The sequence below is a fragment of the Pagrus pagrus genome (genome assembly GCF_965226575.1).
Source record: "Pagrus pagrus genome assembly, chromosome: 1".
In the NCBI taxonomy this organism is placed as follows: Eukaryota; Metazoa; Chordata; class Actinopteri; order Spariformes; family Sparidae; genus Pagrus; species Pagrus pagrus.
In genome coordinates this window covers 34,770,348-34,785,762 of record NC_140185.1, presented here as the reverse complement: position 1 = coordinate 34,785,762, position 15,415 = coordinate 34,770,348, and the positions used below count along the sequence as shown (strand labels likewise).

The following is a 15,415-nucleotide window of genomic DNA, read 5'->3' as shown; positions in this document are numbered from 1 at the left end:
AAAAAGCGAGCCAGGTGTGGGGCCTCACGCGCTAAGCCTGTGACAAAACAGACACTGAGACGTGCTCCGTCTCTGCTGATCCACAGGGACCCGGAAACTAGGCCAGGCTCGGTGTCAGGCTGCTGGAGTTGTTGACTCGTAATCAAAGTTTCCGTCTCACATTTTTTTTGGATGTCAAGAAATCTCACACAGAGACAGAGAGATTTAAAATGTTCCTCACACACACACACACACACACACACACACACACACACACACACACACACACACACACACACACACACACACACACACACACACACACACACACACACACACACACAGGTCATATTTTTAGCTGAACACTGCGTCACACGGTGTCAACAAGAAGCTGCCAGCCTTTTAATAAATCATCTTTTCTGGTGATGAGCGTCGAACTATTCACCCCATCAAACACACAAAGACACATCAGAGCACTGAAATCCTATAGGAGGCCTGATAAGCGTTAGACACTGATGTTATGAACTCACTACAGACACATGAGTCACTACCACTGATGCGACTGGAGACCAAATTTCTAATTTTAGGCTGTGAGGAGCAAGGGATATTTACAAGGGCATTAAACGCACGTGGAGGATGAGTGTCTGACTGGAGGATGCTCCGTCTCCGTCTCCTCTCCTCTTCTGCAGATCAGCATCAGACTACAGCATCATCATTTCTGAGTGATTAGGCCAACAAAGCGAACCCACGCCGCGGGTTAACAGACAACCATTTGACTAATTTGCAATTAGGAAAACTCTTTGTGTGTTGACAAACTGCGTGTGAGGAATCCAGCGGCGCGGATGACCCCGGAGAGACTCAGCGAGGCACCAAAAACAGCCAGGGGACAACTGGAGGCTCGTCACGTGTTGTTGTTTGTCCCTCCCGGAGTCCTGCGCGCCCAGCGCGGCTCCATCGTGAGTTTGAACCAGACGGGAGCGGCCCCACGACTGCCTGACGCGCGCCACGGCGAGCGCATGCACACCCCAAGTCCGGCAGTGCCTGGGATTGGGTGGAGGGATTGGGTGGAGGGAGTGGTGGCTGCGGACGGAGTCACAGGATTGGTAGAGTTCAGCGCCAAACTTGTTGACTCATAACTGAGCAACTCCTCTCCATCCTTCACGGCGCGGAGCTGTCCAGGGCCAGTGGTGCTGAAACTGCCAGCTTCCGACGCGCCGTTGGAATAATTCTCTCTCTTTCCTTTCTTCCCCTCCCTGGTTTGATTGCTCCCACCGAGACTTTGTAAGCTCCCAACACTCCCGAGACGTCTGTTTTAAGCGGCGTTTGACGGATATTTATCCAGCGTCACCGCTCCATCCAAGAGCGCGTCAAGCCCTTCAACTTTCTTTCTTCCTCTCAGCCGATCGCACAGAGGACTCTCCGAGGCGCAGCCATGGCTTTCATGGTGAAACACATGGTGGGAGGACAGCTGAAGAACCTGACGGGCGGACTGACGGAGGAGAAACCCGAAGCGGAGAAATCAGACGCGGCCGCGCAGGGGATGACTCAAGAGGAATTTGAACAGTATCAGCAACAGTTAGAGGAGGAAAAGTAAGGAGTGTGATTGAAGCTTGTGAGTGTTGAAGTTGTGATGGAAAAACCTACAGTGTGTTTCAGAGAAGCAGCGGAGACGTGGCATGTTTAAACAGCGCGTTTCTCCGGTGTGTAAATAGCGGAGCGCTCCCAGTGCGCCGTGCGCTTTTTTACGCATCAGTGCCATAACATGAGCGCTCCGCACACAGCTGCTCCTCTCGCCCAGGGAGCTCTCTGTCTCTTAGCTTCGGCAAATTGTGTAGGCTGTTTTTTTTTTTTTAATTTGGGATTCCTGGAACCATTCTTCCACGGAAATGTCTACAGGGATTCGTGCCTGGGGCGACACATGTTCCTATTACCGGGCGTGCGGCTGAATAATGAATCAGACTGTGTGGCAAACAACCATCAGTATGAACCAATATGAATTAATTTAGGGCTTTACTTTCTTAGCCGAATTTCATCATGCATACATAAGTTACTACTCAAGATGATTGCGACTAATTTACACTATAAGAAATGTGCTGCAGCCTTAAAATGTGGAAAAATTTAATGTAGTTTGGCGTGGTCGCTATTACAATCTCTGCCTTTTTACTTTTTTGCGGGCGTTTTTACAGCTGATGTGCGTCTTTATTCTTTTGTTATGTTTGCTTCAATCATTTAAATGTTCACTCTGTGTCTCAGGTGCAAAACTGAATTCTTGAATTGTTTATTTTTCCATAATTTACATGTTTATTTGTGGAGTTCATCTCCTAAGCCACTGGAGGACAGCTAAAGGTAAACAACAAGGTCATTTGGCACCCAGAGTTCACCCAGCAGACAGTGATTAGTGCGATGCTTCCCTCAGAGCCGGACTCCACCTCTCCTATCAGATGTTCACCTCCCAGGACATAGAATAAGTTACCATGATTTATAATGTGGAGGAGAGATGGAGGATTCTGATCATATATTTCTGTTTGCATACGTTATAATCAGCACAGCACATTTGATGAACACTTTGATCCAAAGTGCTTCACAGAAGACATTTTAAGCATGAGTGGGAAGTGAAGTCCTAACTCAGCCCACCGAGCTCCACAGGAGGCACGGCGAGATGCTTAACGCTCTGCCGTCATAATGTGACCTTCAGTGGAAGTGAATTATTAGTCAGGAGGTGCTAAACATGAGCATAGATCACCGAGAAGCTCGTACCGCTCAGATTAAAGCAGAATATGGTTGAAGGGGGGGTTGGGTTGGGTCGCTCTCAATGACATGTCACATGTAGACATTTTATCACCCTGAGCGCCCGGTTCCACAGTGACAACCCTGGTCATCTGATGCCCTTGAGAGGAGAAGACACAAAGCTCTACTCATTGGCTGCGAGTGAACGCTGCACGGGCCTATGTGCCATTTGGTGTTTGGCCTGTTCATGTTAATACAAAGTGAGCTCGGGCTCACACGGACAGCACCACGAACGCTGCATCTCCAGATAAAACGACCTTCCTCTGACACATTGGGTACAAACACTTTGCGAACCATGCCTGTAGTCCTGCAGTGTCCCCCCCCATCCCATCCCCCACCACCCCCGCCTTCAGATCACGCTGCTGATTTGATCCTTCTAGGCGTACAGTGCAACCTCTGCCAGCGTAGCTCTGAAGAATATCATCCATGACTTTGTTATAAGCACCTACTGTATTTCACTGACTCTGATATTCTCACTGTATTCATGTTGTGCTTGGCTTCGGGCCACACGGGCAAGTTTGTTCAGCATTATGTCACGTTGTTAAGTCATCGTCCTGGAGGCGTTTGAGCAAATTTTGCAAATTTAAGAGCGACGATTGAGAAACTACACCGAAGCCATAAATATTCCAGTGATGTTGAGTGGAGAGAGCAGCGCCAGCAGCCAAGTGTCTGCCCTCTGCTGGAGGCACCACACACTGTAGGCTGGAGTGAGTGTTCAGAGACAAATGTCACCAGGCCGACAGAGCAGACAGATCGCCTTACCCTCTCTTTGTATGCTGCTCAGACTTACGGCAATCATCATCTTTCATTTCTTAGATGGTTTCTCTCAAGCTGCCCATGTTTCACAGACAGTTATGAAGCTCTTTTGAGGGTTTTCTGCATTAAAAAAAGATGAAAACACCCTGAAAGTCAGACCTGCAGGAAGGCAGAGTGCTATAATGTGAGGTAAATCCAGTATATGTAGGGTGGGTTGACAGCTGTAAACGCGGGGGTGTAGTCGTGAGCCTGCAGTTAGTAGGTTACCTCCAGTAGTCCACATCCCAAGAGGACTGAAATCCCTCACCGGCGTGCTTGGACGGACAGGATGCTGCATCTGGGGCTCCTAAAACAGAAGCACAACGTCCTGCTTCCTGCTTTTTATCCCCCACATGGCATCAGTGCTGCTGCTGCTCCACCTCCTGCTGGCTCTACACCGTGTAGTCAGTGTTCAGAGGAGACATGGCCTCCCATAGATCCAAATCCTTATGAGCCTTATGATTCTCTTAAAGCAGAGATTTAACATAATGACGAATGGATCCTCTTTTTTAGATTGCATGTGTGTGAGGAGCAGGTGAAAGTGTGTGTGCACAGTGGCTTAAAAAAGGCCTTTTCCTCGACAGCTCTGGTTAGAAATTGAGTTGAATTTGTATGTTTAGTGGCACTGAGAAAGATCTGTATCTAAAAACAAGTTTTCTTCCTTTCTTGCAGACAAGAACGAGAAGCCAATTTCGCCCAAAAGAAAGCTGAGAGAGCCACAGTTAGAAGTCACTTCCGGGATAAGTACCGACTACCAAAGGTAAACTAAGCTTCTGTAAAGACGCTGCATGTCTGAACTGAAGAGCTGGCCGTGTCTCCAACAGCATCACTGCCTCTGTTTTCTCAAATGTTCTGTCCTTCTTTCTCCGGTCCCGTCGGCTGCGTCGACACGGACGCGCACCAATGTGTCCATCTACCGCAGAACGAGTTGGACGAGACCCAGATCCAGCAGGCGGGGGATGACGTGGTGTTGCCCACGGAGCTGGCCAAGATGATCGCCGAGGACAACCAGGAGGAGACGCACAAGCAGTCGGTGCTGGGTCAGCTGTCCAACATCCAGAACGTGGACATCGACCAGCTGAAAGACAAAGCCCAGGCCACACTGGAAGACCTCAAAAAGCAGACGGAGAACTGCAGCCTCATGTGATTCGGCCGGCTCTAAGTCCCAGAAGATTAGAGTTTTACTTGTACAAATATTTTTCAAAGGCAGAGCTGCTCTGGAGGTAGAAATATTCTTATTGCTTGCTGGGAATGTCAGCTGGCAGAGCCACATAATAACAGTTTTTCTAGCTGTGCTGAGTTAGACAGAGGCCCCACAGAAAAGCAAGTAGGAGGAAGACGAGGAAGCTGATTTTACGAGAACTTGGTGGGGTGGGGAGGAGAAGAACTGTAGCCATAGTGTCATCTAGGTGAGCTTTCCTGTTAACCTTCACATATCCTAAAAATCATGAATGTCGTTCATATTTTACTAAGACTGCGGTTCTCTGGCTCCTCATGAGATTATTTCTGCCTGTAGAGCAACTCCTCCTCTGAGAATCACTCGCCTATTAAATCCTTTACTCCCCTTCATCCCCTGACCTCCCTCTCTCTCTCTCTCTCTCTCTCTCTCTGTACGTCACATGACCAGTGATGACACAATACGATCTGCAGTGGAGGTCTCAGGTGTGTGTGTGTGTGTTGCGTGTGCATGTTTTCATTGCTTCCGATACACGCTGCAGATGATTTCACTGATGAGGATCGCTGACATCAGCTGCTCGGTTGCAATGAAAAACACACGTACGCAGGAGGCTCGTGTGAGGAGGAGGCCATGTTGGATTTGGGAAATGGTGGTTATTTATTTTAGGAGAAAATTAAACGAAGGGAGCCGTTTGCGGGGTTTGTTTATATTCCGCGTACAAAAGCACAAATTATATCTTCGTTTAGCGCGACGCACGAGGCAGATTTTTGTCGTAAGTAGCTCACTGATGTTGGCCCCCCGGTGCCCTGATTAAAGCTCCCCGAGAGCTCAGTTTTAATCTTTTCCTGAGACATATCATTATTTATTTTTTTGCTCTTTCTGTACTTCAGTGTGCCTTGGACGTCCGTACAAGGTTGTCTTCTCCAACATCTGCAAGCCACTTCTCACAAAGACGGGCCTTCCTGTGTGTTTGTTCCTGCAGGAGATCTCCGACTTTAACTTTTTATTAAAAAAAAGCAACAAATCATTTTGCGAGCAGGCGGCAGGAGTTGTGTCTTACTAAAGGTGGCGGGAGAGATTTTTTGCTGCATCGTGTACATTACAGCCGAGTGTGTACAATAACTTTGCTCCCAAACTGAAACCTAGCGTCAACATCAACTGCCGAGGGAGCGGATCTGTGTTTGTGCTGCATCTAGACGTCGAAAACAAAAAAGCTGCTTAGATGAGAGAAATGTAAATGCGTTAGACGTCGTACGCCAAAGCCCTTGTTGAAAAAAAAGCGACCAATATAGAGGAAAATGGCACAAATATGTCAAACTGTGTAGCTGCGGTGTGAGTATAAACCCACATACAAATATTTATGTTGTATAAGATGTAAATGTATCTGCTGTTTGCCTATACCGTCAACAGCGGGTCGTTCTTCGCTCCATTTCTCATCAACTCGCAGCGTCTCGTAGTGTCGTCGACCGTCGCATTGACCTTTGACCTGTCCTCCATCTCGTTGACCCCCCCACCCCCACCCACGTCTCAGTGGTGCCGTTTTGTGCTGGTGGATTCGTGTTGTTTAGCCGACGTGATATGTCAAGTGGTGTCCTTGTAAATTTAAAAAAAAAAAAGCAAAACTCATCCTGTGGCTGAAGCGTGCCGGTCGTAACGCGGCGCACAGTCGCGGTTATATCTCCGTATCCCGTCCATGTTGTTTTCTAGCCGCGCGTTAAGCGAAGGCGATGACGATGAAGACGAAGAGGGGGATGTCGTCGATGTTGTGTTGAATCCATATACGCTACATTTTTGACAGTGTTTGATTTTATGTAGCAGTGAGGGTGATGTCAGCTTTGATTCTCATACATGTCCCCAGACTTCGTTTCCTGTCATAGCTCTGCTGCCAAAACATTACGTTACGTTAGAAAGTCTTGATTTTAACATGTGAGGCTGTTTCCTCTCTGAGACGAGTCGTTTGCTGCTGAATGAAACACATTTTGTGGTTGTTGTCATGATGTGATAGCTGATATTGGTAACATGTCGAATACATGAAGCAGAGGAGAAGTTGCAATAAGTCATTTTATAACAGAGCTACTAGAAACTGTGATGTTTCATCATCGGACAGTGTTAAAGGGTGGAACAGAAGCCATAAAGAAAACTGTTTGCTTTGTATGACTGTGTGTGTGTGTGACTTCAATAATAATTCAATAACTAAATAATAATAATAATAACAACAATATACAAATGTAATTATTTTATGTCGTCATCCTGTGGAACTGGTTTTTCAGGAAATGGCTGCCACGACACGCAGACTCTTCTCGTTCTTTGGCTGTTTCTTTGTTTCTCGCAGTATCTCTATCATTCTGTCTCTGAAAGTATTTCAGTGAGTTTTGAGTTTTAACTGCAATAAACTGATTTTTAGGATAAATGAACTTCCCTCTTTGTTTTGGGTGATTATTATTATTGTTTTGCAAAGGAGCTGCTGCTTCTACATTTCTTCTACGTAGGTTACATTTACAGCAACCAGAACACCAGGTGGAGACAAAAATACACTCACAGCATCCAAGAGGCGGCTGCAGAGGGACGCTGATAGGTTATGACTGACATGACAGTAATGGGGGGGTTGTGGTCAGTCAGTGTAAAAGGATAAATGATACAATATGTATTTCATATGAGCTTGAACGTCCTCATTCTGACACAACAGATGAGGATGCTGTTATATTTGTAAATAGGTGGGACAGAAGTTTAAAGCCACTTCTCAATATAATATATTCCAATAAAACATCTGTGACCTCAGTAATTCAAGATTCAAAGTTAACTTAATTGTCATTACACAACACAAGACTGTATAATGAAACTATAAACAGAGTGTTTCTGCCGTACCACTCCAGAGTCTGGTGGTACGGCAGCGGATACTTCTGTATCATTTGGCAGACAGCATCAGGGTGAACCTATAATATAATATAATATACACATTTGATGAAAATGCCAACAAAAACAGGACATTACAGACTACATCTATGGCAGGGATGTCGTTTTGGACAGCTTTAGTCGATGTGTTGTCCACCTGTACATGCAGTATATATTGTGGCTACAACTAACGACTACTTTCACTGCTGATAAAACTGTTTATTATAACTTGATTAATTGATTAGTTGTTCAGGCTCAATCACTACCTTTCCATGCACAAGTCGAGCTACCAGAAGTCGTCCGTGGCATAAATCTGTAGCAGGAGGCCGAGATAAAAACAAAATAAGACGACGATGAAGAAGGTATCGACATGGTGAGTGCTACAGCAAGAAAAACACTTTTTTTTCTGGTGCATCCGCAGAACAGAGAGGCCCGCTCAGGTCCGACTAAGGCGTATACATGAAAGAGTCAATCGACTTCCAACTGCATCATCTGGGACTAACACAGTGGTGCCCTTTTCTTTTTTTCGCCCCTGCTCCCTCAAAAATCCTGAGTCTGCCACTGTTCGGTCCATAAAATGTTAAAAAATGCTGAATAATGTCGATCAGTGTTTCCTAAAGTCCGAGAAGTCATCCTCAAATGTCTTATTTTGTCCACAACAGAAGGATATTCACTTAATTCTCACAGAGGATGAAAGAAACAAGAAAATATTCACATCCAAGAAGCTGGAATCAGAGAAATTTGACTTTTCTCTCTGATTAATCGATTATCAAAATAGTTGGCCACTAATTTAATAGTTGACAACTGATCAATGAATCGCTGCAGATCTACAGTAAAGCCTGAGTTTAGGCTCATGTGTTGGTTTAACTTTTCTGCCAACCAAAACTGCAGTTTTTCCAGCAGCTCTCTGTCACATCAAAGTCTGCAACAGATCTCAGGTCTTGTATCCATCTGGTTTTATGGAGCTTGTGCAAAACTGGCACAGCCTCTCAGTGGGTGCAGAGCAAAAAAACCCACCCCTCCAAAAAAAAAAAAAAAAATCAAGTTAGTTACCATGTGAATGGCAGGAAAGCCTGGGCTATTGGTAGTTTTCAAGTGTGGTGTGAAAGGGGATAGCTGTAAAATATATTGATGCTGAAACCCCTCTCCATTGATAGGCCGCAGTGCGTGGACAATCTGCAGCCTGGAGAGACACTGGGCCACTGCATGGCCAATCTGACACAATTGGGGTGAAACGGGCCAGAAAATACTATTCTCTCCCATTCTCCTCCATCAATCGAGGCTTACAAACCCTGCAGAATGAGAGGCAGGACGGGGAGAGGAGGGGAAAGAGCGACAATTAGCGAGAACCTTTAAGCGAAAAAACCCTCAACGACGGGGCCAGTCATCACAGAGGTTTCCCTCTGCTGTGTTTACGCTTAAAAAGAAACAGATTTGTTTGTCCGCGCTCAAAATTGGTGCAGTGGAGTTGCAGATGTGAGCTTCTTGCAAAGGAATGCGTTTTTTTTTTTTTTGTTGCAAAGCACCCCCTGGCTGCCTCCCCTCCGTCTCCACTTCTTGTGTGTTTGCAACGAGAGAAGAGAGGAGGAGGAGGAGGAGGAGGAGGGGGGAGACCACACAGATCCTTGAGGTTTTTCATGCAAAGAAAATCATAAACATTTTCCATCCAGCCTATCTCGTCATGTACTGAGAGGATTTTTTGTGCCGCTCCGGGCCTGGAAATGGGTCCCACGGCTGACTCCTCAATGACGACCAATCGGTGGCCAGGATTGTAAATGAGAGAGAGGGAGAGGGACAGAGAGAGAGAGAGGGAGGGAGAGAGAGAGAGGAGGGGGGGAGGAAAACTTTTCTTTCTTTTTTTTCGACAGAAGGAGGGGTGTTGTGGGGAAATGCTCGGCGGACCGTGAAGCGTAACAGCGAGAAAGAGGGACAAAGACGCACATAGCGGGACAAAACGCGACAGATAGAAAAGCTCTTCCAGCTCAGGAAAAACAACAGCGGAGTGAAGCGGGTGGATGTTTTAAAAAGTGCTTTTTTGGAGAGAGAGAAGTTACTAACAGATGGCAAGAAAGATGAGTTCAAGTGTAGAAAGTGAGTTAACTGACGGTAACTGCGGTCGGAGTGCGCGTTAAGTTTTGGATAGACCCGCGGCGCGTTTTCAAAGATCTGCACCGGTGGCATGGAGCAGACGCAGGCTGCACTCCGGACCGTGATTTACTACTTTTCTGAGCGGACATGCTTCCCGGAATGACCGTTCCTGCGCTGTTTCTCTCTTTTGCAGCCACGCGTGGTGATTTCCCTGAGTCAGATCCTGTGTGCGCAGAGGTCGCCAGGAGGAGGCAAACCTAACTTACGTGCAACTCTGTGGATACGTTTTTCAAAAAAGGGAGACTAGTGCGTTTTTTCTTCGTCTGGATTACTGATGAACTCAGGTCTGTGAGATTCAATGCGTAAATCGTCCGGATCCTAATGTGCTGGTGGAGAAAGTGCACGTCACCGAGCTAGAACTCCATCCAAGCATGAAATGTTGGTGCAGCGCCCTGGCACTTCTCCCATGGGTGCTGGTGGCCTTAGATGCCCAGCTAATCTGCTGGCAGGCGCTCCTCCGGTGCCACGACGAGCCCGAGTGCGACCTCGCCTACGGCCAGTACCTGGCAGCGTGTGAAGGTAACATCAGAGGGACGAGGAGGCAGTGCCCGAGCCACTGCATCAACGCGCTCATACGGCTCAATCACACCCGCAGCGGGCCAGACCTGGAGACCTGCGACTGCGCCCAGGACGCGGAGTGCCTGAGCGCCAAGCGATCCATAGAGCCGTGCCTCCCCCGCAGACACCCGAGCGACGCCGGGGGGATAGGGTGCATGGAGGCCCGGCAGCGCTGCGAGGAGGACAGCAACTGCCACACCTCCCTCACGGCCTACTTGTCATACTGCGGGCAGCTGTTCAACGGCAGGAAGTGCTCCTCCAAGTGTAAAGCCACCATTGAGCAGATGCTCTTCATCCCAAATGGCATGCTGCTCAACCGCTGTGTTTGCGATGGGGTGGAGAGGCCTTTCTGTGAAGTGGTCAAGGAGAACATGAGCAAACTTTGCTCCATAGGAGACCACAGTGTTATTTCAGACCAGCCTGAGGTGGACATGTATGGAGATGAGGACTATGACCTGAAAGCTGACAGAGAGGAGGTGGACACTGATCACTCCTCTGCTGCCCAGAGGTCGCCCGGCTGCATGACGCTCCTGTTTGTTGCCCTGGCTCGGCTGTTGTACTGAGACGACTTGAAAACATTTGTTGGACTCACAAATGACATGTCTGTGAGATGCTCAAAGACACTTCGGCACAGGGTTCAAACCCAGGTCTGCTGGAGAAGGGAAGCCACTTTCTCACCCCCGAGGCTTCTCTGCCAGACAGTTTTAGTTGCAGGGTGACGGGGAGCACAGTAGTGATTTGTGTAGGCGATCCACAAGCGTACAATTTGCATAGTAATCCTTCTCGGTTTCACATCTCACTCAGGAAAAACTGCTCCTTCTCTGGATTTGTGATTCAAATCACCCACACAGACGGCCTCACTGCACTCTGAGGCGAAGGAAGCCGGTTGCAACAAATGTCAGAAAACCCTTCCAGGTGATGATGATGATGATGATGATGATGAGTGATGCACGCCAGACTATGTTGCCATTTTTGTGTGTGCCTTTAACCAGCTCCTGTTTGTTTGGTTTGCCTTCAATGGTTCCTTGGAGTGTGGCTTTATTAAGACTTTAGACAAACATTGGACCCATCCAGCCTCTGTTTGCTCTGCTCTCCATTTCAGGGGCCTCTGTATTGTTGCAGCAAACCACACTTCAAATATTTGTGGGGAACAGTCAAAGGACAAGGCGAGGGTGTGGGATCAAGTACGAAAATTAACTGAAGCGCCTCTCCAGCACTCTGTCTGGGGCCCCTCCCCCCATCCGAGATTGTTTTATTGAACTTTTCCTGAGACACCAACCCAACCCCCCTCCCACCCCTTCTTCTTCTTCCTCCTCTCTACAGCCTGACCCCCTTTCACGCCTTTAAAAAGACCCCCTGTCTTTATTACTGCTTTCACACTGAAGCAACAGGGCAGGAAAAGCTGCCTGTTGCTGGTGAAGAAAGGTCAAACCTGGAGTTTGTCCACAACAGTGCTCATGATGAGATGTTCACCTGCTTGCCTTTGTTATGTATGGATGATTTCAGATGTTGTACAAACTGTGTGATCTGTGTTGCAATAAGTTCTCATGAGCTCATCCAGCAACAAAAAAAAAAGAGAGGCATTTTATGGATATTAAAGGTGCAATATGTAAGAATTGGCCAGTAAGTAACCGCAAACTGCCGCTAAACTGGAGCTCAAAGCGATAGGGGAGTGTTAGCTCAGTTAGCATTGCAGGTAGCGGTTCGGACTAGGAGACCAGGAGAGTGTTAGTGCTCACATCGCTAGCACAGGAGCTTTGGACCAGGACCGGTTGGGGCTAGCTGGTTAGCATGCTAACTTCATTACTCCGCAACACAAAGCTGCCCTTTATTTACAGTCTGTTCAGCATTTTAACTAAACTTCTTACGTAATGTCCCTTTAAAGATCGCAGCAACAGACACCAGGTCGTGATCTGATTAGTTAAAAAACAACAGTGTCACAACGATGTGTGAACAGGAAACAGTTTACTGCGCAGCTGTCTGGTATAAACGGTTAAACGTGGGTGAATGTATGTTAATAACCTCGTGTCACAGTGTTGAGATTGTAGGCTACATGTAGAGCGCTTTAACACGCAGGATCATCACAAAGTGCTTTCTGAAGAAACTCTAACTAACTCAAACAAGAGATGAAGTTCAGTTCACATATTCCTGATGTTCTTTCTCTTCAGAAAATCTACTTTAAAGTCTTTTTATGGTATTTTATGACAGTATTTCTGAAGAACGCATCACTGTACAGCGACTTAGTTAACAGGATTACCTGTCTGAAGGTCCACACCTGTCGCCCACGCAGTCTTTCAGTCACACGTCTTCCTCCACTGCTCCACATTAAGCTGTTTTTAGCACAAAGGGAAAGCAAAAAACAGTGTTTCTGTTTCATCACCTGTAATGAATCTGCCATTTTGTGTCTTCGCCACTTGAAATTGTGTCAAAACTAATCTTTTTTTGTTTTGAAGTCTCGATGAATGTTAAATTATGAAGCTAGAATATGAAGAATGTGTATATATTTTACGATTATATGCAGTAAAATAAGCCAGTGTCTGCCCACCGTCGCTTGCATTCAATGCAACGTATGAACACACGAACGTAGCTCAGATTTTTGCCCACAAAAAGCCTGACGGGATTTAGTTTTTTCAATTGTTCATCTCATCTCGTGGGAACGCAGCAGTAAACAGTTCAGTGCAGTGTCTTAAAATGTGGGAGGGTGAGTTTTATAATAAAAAATGTTTATGAGTTAAAGTTGTGTACTGAAGTGATTTGTTCTCAGAAAGAAAATGATGGGATCAAGACAGTGTCTCGATTTGAAATCTAATCTCTCTCTCTCTCTCTGGTCCCCTTTTTTCTGCATGAACTGAAAGTCTTTTGGTTCTTGGGAACGTTTCATGACCCCATGAATATGTTTAATGATATATTTAAAGAGGTATATGTTCGCTTCAGTGGTGCTTGGGAAGTACTGTCTATAATCTACTATGCTCGCCACACGGTCCTCAACCCAAAATACCCCAAAATAGGCTGTATAGGTCATTTGAGGACATGTTGTTAACCTGCATATACCTTTAATTAAAATTTTGAAGCTGGGTTTTAGTGCAGCAACACTTCCCCATATTAGATTTATATGTTGCCTTCTTTATACTTTATTTTCAGTCGTATAACTGATTGATTAGCAACTGTAAAGACAATGAATCGTTTAATTCTGAGGAAAATCAGACTGTATTTCAAGGGAAAAACACAGGTTTGATCTCTGATTAGCTTCCATTTCACAACGGCTAACGTTAGCATTACTGTTTGATGTAAAACTATTAGGAAAGGTGTAAATTAACTGAGAAATCAACACACATCTTGCAAGACATTTGTCTAAACCTGCAAGTGAATCACAGGATGTTGGCTGATCAGGATCTCTGATACCCAGGTCCTTGGGGAAGTTTCCTAAGAAGAGCGAGAGACAAGTGAAGTCATTACTGCTGCGAGACGGGACAAGACCAAAAGATGTGGTACGTTATATGTTAGATTTTTAAAAGAGGTGCTATATTCAGTATCCCAAAGCCAAAAGTGGAGTTTATAGTCTGAAAATGTCATTCACAAGTCTGGCGAGCGGCTCCAAGGTAAGCACCGTATGTGTTTCACCGTCTAATATTTGAGGGATTAGGTCAGTGTAACTGAAACCTGGAGAGGAATGTTAAGTGTCTGGTCGTTGCGCAATAAATCCTCACTGGAGCAAAAAGACAAATGAGGATTCTGCTTACAATTTAGGCTGAAGTTGTAATTAGACCACCATGAGTTTTAGAAGAAAAAGGCAGAGAGACGGTCAATGGAAACATGTCACTTGATCAGACCGAGCCGGTATAAGACAGAGTTATACACTCGCAGTATATTCACAATCCTTTGCTAATGACCAAAACTGTGATAAACCGACTGTTTTCAGAGCAGGGAACCATTTGGGGCTTGTTCCACACTTACTTTGGTATTTACAAGTCATTAACAAACTGTAAAAGAGTCATTTAGCGTTAGGTGTGAGTGCACCTGTTCTGCAAATGTCGCTTTAGTCACGTCCAAAAAGTACAAAAGCGCCGTGGCAAGACCAGGAAATGAACAAACTGAAGAAACACAAGAAGGAAAAGACTAAACTAACTGACTGAAAAGAGTTATGGAGCAACATATTTCCATGACCCATATTTGTCCCCAGCCTTGCGTGACAAAGCAGACCTACATGTGATGAGTTATGAGAAGTTTGTTGAGTTACAGGTGGAAAGTTTCACCATCTCCCGGCCCGGGGAGAGATCCTGCAACAGCTTCTCCTGATTTTTCGTTAACCACAGGAATCCTAGAGCTCGTCCAACTGTGTATTGTGTCATAAAAAACAGGGCGATAGAGACACAGAGTGGCCTGCAGTCACACTGTAGCATGCCTCCCTCTCATTTAGCAAGACTGTCTTTGGTCTGATCTGTCTTATCCATTGCCATGCATCTTTAAGTCCCTCCAACAGAACCACCCCGTCCCCTCTAAACCCCCTGCCCCGATTCTGGGAGCAAAATCAAAACAAACATGAGCAGAGCAGCCTCGGGGAGTTGAGTGTGTGTGTGCAGGGAAACGAGGGGGGGGGGGGGGACAGAGGCAGCACTGTGCCGGAGCCCATTTTCTAAATTATCTTTATTCAACATTTCTCTGAAACAAACCCCCGACCCCCACTCTGTCTTCACCGCTCCAAAGTGGGAGTGACCCGGGGATTTAGGAGGCTCTTGTCTCTCGTAGGTACAATGTTCCATTCATGATAACCATCGCTCCACGGTGAATGGCCCGACCTGCTCTGTGTTTTCAGTGCAGAGGGGGAGTGCGCTGGAGTCAAGGGCGCCCAGGTCCCATAAGGTCTACAACATAGAGACCCCTCTTTACGGGTGACGTTGATGCCAATCCGACTCGACTCCTGTCCCATTAACAGTATCAACAGAGCCAAAAAAGACAGAGTGGGAGCTCGGGAGTGTTGTTGGAGCTGCAGCGAAATGGAGGCCAATTAAAGCCACAATGCCGTAGGTTGTGGTTAGGGAAAGGAGACTGGTGTGGGGGGTGGGGGGTTAACGTTTCCAT

At 46.4% G+C, this 15,415-nt stretch overlaps 2 protein-coding genes across 2 annotated transcripts; both read left to right on the top strand.

The window, feature by feature from the left end:
* The first annotated feature begins 611 nt into the window (after window positions 1-611).
* Window positions 612-7,152, top strand: cplx3b (complexin 3b). Its single transcript, XM_084355671.1, has 3 exons — window positions 612-1,569; window positions 4,234-4,321; window positions 4,484-7,152. The coding sequence occupies exons 1-3, from the start codon at window positions 1,412-1,414 to the stop codon at window positions 4,706-4,708; spliced, it is 471 nt and encodes a 156-aa protein (XP_084211797.1). The 5' UTR covers window positions 612-1,411; the 3' UTR covers window positions 4,709-7,152.
* Window positions 7,153-9,520: 2,368 nt separating this feature from the next.
* Window positions 9,521-13,072, top strand: LOC311252342 (growth arrest-specific protein 1). Its single transcript, XM_084345423.1, has one exon. It carries the CDS (start codon window positions 10,150-10,152, stop codon window positions 10,897-10,899), a length of 750 nt encoding a protein of 249 aa, XP_084201549.1. The 5' UTR covers window positions 9,521-10,149; the 3' UTR covers window positions 10,900-13,072.
* Window positions 13,073-15,415: the final 2,343 nt, after the last annotated feature.